We start from the raw sequence: 8,425 nt of genomic DNA, 5'->3' as shown, positions 1-8,425 counted from the left end.
TATTTATTCTTCAAAGGATTAATGTCTTTACTCTTTATTTTATTCTTTTTAGAATAGATGATATTATTGTACAACAACAAGGAGGATCCCACAGCCCAGGATCAAGGCATCAATGCAACAAAGAACAAGCAAAGACAGAGCAACAAAGCAATCAAAGCCAAAAAGATAAAACCTGAACATAACCAAACTTAAACATAACATGCTAAAATAAAAACCCCAAACAACAAGGATAAAACCATAGAAGAGAGACCAAAACCTCACAACTAGGGACAACAGCAAAACAGAGAACAACAACAAGTTTAAAAAGAAGAACAACAACCATAACATGCTAAATAAGACCAAGAAGATCAACCCGCCAAGAAGCAGCACGAGCACAAACCATAGAGACCATAAGGTGAAACAAGGAAGACATCGACCTCGGACAACCTCCATGCAGTCGCCGATTCCATTCCTGCCAGATGTAGTATATGGAAGCACACCAGAATACACGAAACAACTTACTATGCACCCCTTTACCTGACCCACCCGGCTCAACCAATTCAACTCGACATCCCAACCAGCCACCCGATGCGACGAACCCAACTGTCGCAACCCATAAAACCACACCTCTCTCCCATACCCACACTCGAAAAAAAGATGATCCTGAGACTCTAAACCTCCCACACACAGAAGACACCCCTCCCCCCTCTAACAACATGCCCCAGCTCCTTAACCAATCCCTTGTACTTAACCTGTCCCTCACAGCTAACCAAGCATAGAAAGAGTGGTGCAGAATACCACCCCTCGCTCACAAAATACTAGCCCAAGACACCCTAGGACGACGAGGACGCAAACTCTCCCAAGCACTACCGATAGAGAACTGACCACTAGCACCTGGCTCCCAGACCCAATAATCCTCTCCCCTCACCCTAGGCCTCACTGCTTGAATAAAACCCTAGATATCAAGCAACTCCCAAGACACTATAGACCACCTCCAACCTCCCTCACTATCTAAGAACTCCGATAACCGGACCTCCAAATCACTCCCTGCATCATAAACCAATAATGGTGACCGCGCCGCCCAGCTTCTAATACGAGTCGTAATCTTCTGTATTAAAGGCGCACAGTCTACAGCCCTCAACTGATCAGCCAATAATGATAACCCCAGATGCCTAACAGGCAGCGAACCAAGTGAGAAGCCCATAAAAGCAGCCAGCTCCTCCGACTCACCAGCTTCCACCCCCGTAACAAACATTGAGCCCTTCTCAACATTTGCAATAACCCAGACAGCCCTGCAAAATCCGCCAGAACATGCCTCACAAACTCCAAAGATTCTCTCTCCGCTGCACAGAAAATCATCAGATCTTCTAAAAACCAAATGAGTCAGGTCGACACGCTTACACCGATCATGGAACCTAAATCACACTGGAGGTTTATTCAATAATCTAAGACAAGACCTCTATCACCATCACAAACAAAAAGGGAGACAAAAATCCCCCTGTCTCAACCCTTTCCTACTAGGAAAAAACCCCTCCAGGGAACCCTTAATCATCACAGAGAACATAGGTGACGTAACACAAGCCCTCACCCAACTAACAAATTGAAGGGGCGTACCTATAGCTAGCAAAACACCAAACAGAAAGTCCCAGTTGACTGAATTGTACGCCTTCTCAAGGTCTACTTTCAATACACAACGCGAGTTCCCTCTGCCCATCTTGTAGCCTCCCACAAGCTCCTGACACAATAAAATGTTATTGAAAATAGACCTACAAGGAACAAACGCAGACTGGTTACCATTAATGAAAGAAGGCAATAACAACCTCAATCTTTCAGCCAAGATCCTCGAGATACACTTGTACACAACATTGCAACAAGAGATAGGATGAAACTCCTCCATACGTTCAGCTCCCCATCTCTTTGGGATAAGAGTAATAGCAGTAGAGTTCACTCCACCAAGCAAGTAGCAGGACTCAAAAAAGTTCAGCACAGCATCACAGAAATCATCCCCAACCACACTCCAAGCAGTACGGTAAAAATCCACCGAAAACCCATCAGGCCCAGAAGCCTTCCCAGACTTCATCGAGAATAAGGCCTTCTAAATCTCATTTCGACTCACTGGACGACTAAGTGCCTCCACCCTCTCCTCAGACCAGCTGAACTGCAAAATATCCCTAATCCAACTAATAAGATCCCTATACCCCACCGACTACGACCCCAAACTACCTCAAAAGAACTCAACCGCCACCCCTGCCACTCTATCATGCACCGTCTGGCGAGTCCCCTCAGCATCCGCAACCGTAAATAAACCACTGCAACTGCGACGAGAATGAACACAGCAATGAAAGAAAGCCGAGTTCATATCACCTAACTCTAGCCACCTCACTCTGGCCTTCTGTCGTAACGATGCCTCCTCCAATCTAGCCACTAACCAGAACACCTCAATGGCCCGAGCTACCTCCGCACATACTAACTCTGAGTGAGGATCCCTCTCCACCTCAGTTGAGCCTCCATAATCTTCCTCGCCACCTGCACCTCCTCAAATAACACGGAGATACGCCTACCAAATGATGCACGTAACACCCTCTTCACTGCCTTCAAATTTCGCACAAAGCTAACCATGGGAGACACATCCTCAGACCTTCTCCACACTGACCTGATAGTATCAATAAAACCATCAGCTTTCGCCCAATGAGAAAAATAGCGAAACGAAGGAGGCGGCCTACTCCTCGTCTCCCCTGTAGAAACCAGAAGAGGACTATGATCATAAATCCCCACTGACCAACCCTAACCTCTGAATATGAAAAAGCAACCTTCCACGCCTCATTAGACAAGCAACAATCCAACCGATGCAAGATATCATCCCCTTGAATTTTACTAGTTCAAGGAAACCAGTTACCTGTCACACCCAACTCAACCAGATCTGCCTCCAACAATGTTCCATTAAATTCCTCCATCTCCCTCAAGTTGGGGCAACCTCCAAAATCCTCCGAACTTCTACGAATAGCATTAAAACCCCCCATAACAACTCCAGGTAACTGTCACGAGGCACACACATCAATCAACTAAGACCACAAGTTCCTCCTCTCGCTCATGTGATTAGAGGCATACATAACACCAATATGCACCTTCGTACTAGAAACAATATCCCAAGGTTCCAGAGATGAACTGATACCCACTGACATCTATAAAAAAATCATAGATACTCTTCCGCCACATCACCTAGATCCTCCCAACTCCCCTCTCACTATAACTACACACACACCTCCAAGCATCACCAAACCTACTCACCACCATATCAAAGTTCTCGCAACGAACCCTCTCTCAAGCAAACAACAAAAGGTAACAGAGGAGGAAACCAAGAAATCTGCCACCGCCCTACACTTAACAGGGTCATTCAAACCCCTAACATTCCAGGAGCACCAAATCATGAGTCTTGCAAGAAATCACACCTACCATCTCGCCCTGGGCTTTTACCCAAACTTCTGAACATCCCCTCTATAACTGACAACGGATCTGATCTGACTGCACTAAAGCCAGTGCCAGCGAGTTTCCCCCCTCATCACACAAAGCTGCAAACTGATTACATTTGTCAATGTGCTTTACAAAACCCGTAATTCCCGGGGACCCATAACTACTCTACTCCTCAAGGCGCGGAACCCGGTGACCCACTGCCTCCCCTGTGCCCTACACCTTCTCTATCATGTCGACGACGACTAACCATAGTAAACTCGTCATCACTTCATGCACCTCTATTCCCAACCACTGGGCGAACTTCTCTCCCAACAATACCCAAAGCCTTCTCCTTCTTCGCACTCACACGTCCCCCATTCTCCCCCAGACACCCCTCATTGACCACCATAATATATAACTCTTGACTCTTTGTCACACCTTGTTTCTCATACACTGCCTCTAGATGCCCAAAGGAACCATAGCAAGCACACCTACGGGGTTTCCACTCATACACTACTGGAATAATAAACTCCTGACCCTGCATTTTGATAGTGACTATACAGGGAAATAAGAATCACCATCCACCTGAATACAAACACTCGCATAACTGTCGTCGCTCTCTTGTTGCAACATCAAAAGAGATTAGTTTACCCACGACACTAGTCAATACTGCTAAACCTCTATCCATCCACAACTCCAGGGGGACATGCTCTAGTTTAATCCAGATAGGAACCGAATCAAAAACAAAAGTTTCAGGAACAATACCTTGAGACCACTGTCATAATAAGATGGGTTTGCCACCCAAGTGCCACGAACCATTCTCCAGCACCCAATCCTGTGACTCGGCCTTCTGAAATTTAAAGATAATTAACCTATTTTCCTACAAGGTAATAATTGGCATCTCTCGGCGTCCCCAAATTCTCTGAATAAGGCGATAAATAATAGAATACGGGAGTTTGGTATCCACAAACTAACCAACCAAAGATTTCTCCCACAAACACACACCCGCTTCAATAATCTCCTCACAAGGTTCAACAATAACTTTGTCATTTTCAACCAAAGGGGGAATAAACTCTAAATTTCCCTTCAAATTTGACCCAAAAAAGGCCGCCCATGAACTATCACCTTTTACACCGGAACCAGAACTAACTAAACCGTACCGTTCCTCCAAACGATCTGATTTACGACCAAACCCCCCAGATGAACCGATTTTGAGGACCGACTCCTCCCTCCCACGAGAACCCCACTCGTCCACCAAATGACCCTCGTTTCCAATAAGCCCCTCACGACCTAACTCCTACACCCCCGAGGCTCTCAACTCCGACCCAGCACCACGCGGCCCACCCACCAAAGCCCCCTCACCATTCAAACCGAACCCCAACTCCCCCTGTACCAAACCACTCCCTTCACCCAGCTTCGACCCACACCCACCAAGCCTATTTACCCCAACTCCCTCAAGACCCGACTCAACACCCCTCACATCCCGATATCCTTCTAAGTACTCAACCCCGTCAAGGCTCCCAGATAAACCATTCTAGGCCCCAACACTCGAGCCCAACCTCCTCTGCCCAACCCCCAGCCCAAAATCTTTCCCATCTAGTTCAAACCTCTCAACCCCAATACCTTCAGACTCAAAGCTCAACCCCTCAACCATCGTTGGACCACTCACCAATCACTCGCCTAGCCCCCCTTTGGCCACACTCCCCATACCTAATCCTTCACCCTCCTCAGAGCGACCGTCAGACCCCAAACCTTTACCTCCAAAGAACGAGCCCCCATCGCTTCGGTCTCCAGATGAAGCAATCGAAGAGGATGTCGAGCAACTCGTCCTCCATTCTTCTCCTTCAATCTTAAAGGTGATCGCTTACGCACCATCTAACCTCACCGATTAGTCACACCGTCCACAGAAAAAAGAACCCCTCACAGTCCTACTGTCCTCTACTAACAGAATTACACCGAGCAACACCGTCGGTAAGTAAGCGTTGTCACCGACCATCTGAACTACAACACAACCTATTTATACACCAAACGACCGAACAAAACCTCCACTGCACAGCACAACGATCCACTGCTAATGTCTACACCGAACACCAATCGACCCTCCGCTGCTCAACCACTGCAAGCCGAACTCCCTACTGCTATAGAGAACCCGAATCGGCAAGTTTGCTACTACACACTACAAAATCGCGCACATCGACCCCCCTACACACCACCACAGCAAGTTCACGAAACCCCGAATCGACAACCCTTGAGAGAAGACCGACCCTCCGCTGCTATAGAGAAGACGGACCCTCGAAACCCAAAGCCACTCGTTCAAGAACAAAACCACTGCACACCAACCGTCCGCCGCTACCGTAACCCTCTGTTGCACATTGGACGCAACCCCTGCGAAATGGTGCAACCCCGAACCGACGACTCTCGGATGAAGATGCCGCCTTGAAACCCTAAACGCCGCCTCACTCGAAACCCTAAATGCCGACTCTTGGATGATAAAGTTCTACTACTTTTCATTTTCTCATCCAATACAATTCTTACCTTCTCCTTTTTTTCTTTCATTAAATGGAGAAAGATGAAAGAATTGTCCTTCTACTGATTTTAAACTAAAAAACATGACGGGATCAATATAGATTGAAACTAATTCTCCTCATATTGGCAGTATATATTCAAAAATTTTGAGGGAACATAAATATAAATGATCTAAAACATTAATCCTATAATATTTTAGGACTTTCATTACCTCACGATCACAACTGTGGCCGACATCTTTTCAATTGCTTCATTCTCTTCCTTTTAGATCCTTCTCCTCCACCAAATCATCATAATAAATATAGATTTTGAATTCCAAATCCTTACTTCCATCAAAACAAACATCAGTCTCTCCCCCTTCAATCGAGAGGAATTTATCCAAAAACCTCCTTGTATTTCATGAAATTTTTACCAATGATTCTTGTCGCCCATCCAGTCGAACTCATCATCAAAAACCCTAATCTATGATGTTAAGATACTGATGGCACATGTTCTAGACCTTGAATGATACATTCTGTCATGTCCAACGGAGAAGGGAGGTAAGAGGATCCTAAAGATGGTGAACGAAATTGACATAGTCGACAATGGACTTGAACTTCTTCTAGTAAGTTTCGAGCTTCGCTAGGGTTCCATAGTTGAGATGCTCCAAGTTTTTGAAAAGAAGGGTTTCTTCTTCCTAGTATGAAAATGAAAGACTAGGAGAGGATGATGGCTAAGAGGGAAAACGAGAGAATGAAAATGAAAGTCTGAGAGAGTGAAAGTTGAGAGGGAAAATGAGAGAACGAAAATGAAATAAAGAGAACATAAAGACTAGGAGGGAAAATGTAAAAAAATCATGATTCTTTTTTGGGAGACACTTTTCACGCTTCCAATATTTAATCTTCCCACTTTTCTCTTTTATTTTTTTATAGCATGTTTTAAGAAATATTATGCTCAAATGTTTATGAAAGGTATATTTGTTGTAGTGGTTAAATGATTATTATTTATGAATTGTCGTATTAATTATCTATTTCATCGTGAAGATCTTATTGCACATGTACTTTTCGTGAGATCGATGGTTGAAATGGAATTGAAGAACTCAAGCAACGAAACAATTATGAAAAGATATGTTTTTCTTATAGACCATTGGGGAGGAAATAATGCACATGTTATTTTTCTAAACTTATGAATTTTTTTTAATAATTGTTGTTTTCTTCTTTTTTTTTTCACATGCTATCATTTATTTTGTGGTACCAAAACAAAAAAAAAAATTGATATTATGGAATGATTTGGCACTGAACGAAGGTTCATACTTAGAAGACTTGATTCATTCTAAACCAATCATTTTTGCATCAAACATTAAAGTTGACATGTATGAACGTAAGTGTTTTATATGGAAAAAGTATTACATAAATTTGTTTTCTTCTTATTTCACAGGAGAACTGGGCATGGGACAACAATGACAAGTACCATCTTCATTGAACCAGATTTCGTAGATTGAATAGAGCTACAAAGAAGGTATATATGATAAATCATATTGTTTACTTTAATTGTATTATGACTTTTATATTACTGATAATAATAATTGAAAATTTATGTACATGTGGGAGGCATCTCAAATTTTATGCCTCCATCTAAAAAGATGCAATATGCAAAATTAGTAAGAATTAGAGATATTATTCAAGAGTCAGCTGATGAATTGTATTATTATACTATTGCTACCAATATTGAGATAATTAACAAAGACAACCCATGGTTTGAACAATGCAAAATTCGTCATTAACGTGTGCACCCTAATGGAAGTGAGAATACCACTGATTGTGTCAATTGCAATGATGTTGTTCAATTCCTTAGAAAATATATGTTAAAGCTATAATTTCTTTTGGTCAAATGACTGCACGTGCAATAACTTTTTAAATTGCAGAAGTTATAGTTGGATGTAGTGATTTTGAATATGTAACCAAACTTTATAGATAATACTAAAAAGTCAATGATTTTTAGTTTATATTCTCTTATAGATTGTTTTTTTTTTTCATATACAATTTCAAGCGAGGAAGGAGAAATCTAAGGAGCTGTTTGGGACGTTGAGTTGAGATATGAACTCTAAATAATATACTATTATGGTAACTGCTTTTTAAACTTTTTTATTCAACAATTCTACCCATCTTTGTGTTGAATAAAGTATGGATTGTAATTTTTGTTTTAAATTTTAAAGCTTTGTCTTTCTTTCTTTCTATCTTTTTTTTTTTTTTTTTTGTAATGATAACAATTAACCCACTACATTCTTGTAGGAATATAATTAAATAAAATGGAAAACGAAAGAGAAATCTAAATATTTAATTCCTAATTTTCTCCATGAATTCCATCTTCATCTTCTTCTTTTTCTTCTTCTTCCTATTGTTGTTCTTTATTCTAACTTTATCATGATTTTTTTTAAATGAATCTCCTCATCATCTTAGTAGCCAATGGAAGGCCTCTACATTTATTCAAT

At 42.3% G+C, this 8,425-nt stretch overlaps 1 protein-coding gene across 1 annotated transcript; it reads right to left on the bottom strand.

Moving 5' to 3' along the window:
• Window positions 1-63: 63 nt before the first annotated feature.
• Window positions 64-2,059, bottom strand: LOC150032569 (uncharacterized). Its single transcript, XM_090306945.1, has 5 exons — window positions 1,509-2,059; window positions 979-1,394; window positions 380-451; window positions 257-263; window positions 64-172 (listed from the first exon to the last, which is right to left on the bottom strand). Exons 1-5 carry the CDS (start codon window positions 2,057-2,059, stop codon window positions 64-66), a joined length of 1,155 nt encoding a protein of 384 aa, XP_090163071.1.
• Window positions 2,060-8,425: the final 6,366 nt, after the last annotated feature.

Source organism: Benincasa hispida, chromosome 11 (assembly GCF_027475165.1).
Source record: "Benincasa hispida cultivar pf3 chromosome 11, pf3_genome.v1.1, whole genome shotgun sequence".
Taxonomy (NCBI): Eukaryota; Viridiplantae; Streptophyta; class Magnoliopsida; order Cucurbitales; family Cucurbitaceae; genus Benincasa; species Benincasa hispida.
The sequence above is the reverse complement of the archived record's forward strand: the minus strand, read 5'-3'. Positions and strand labels throughout refer to the sequence as shown.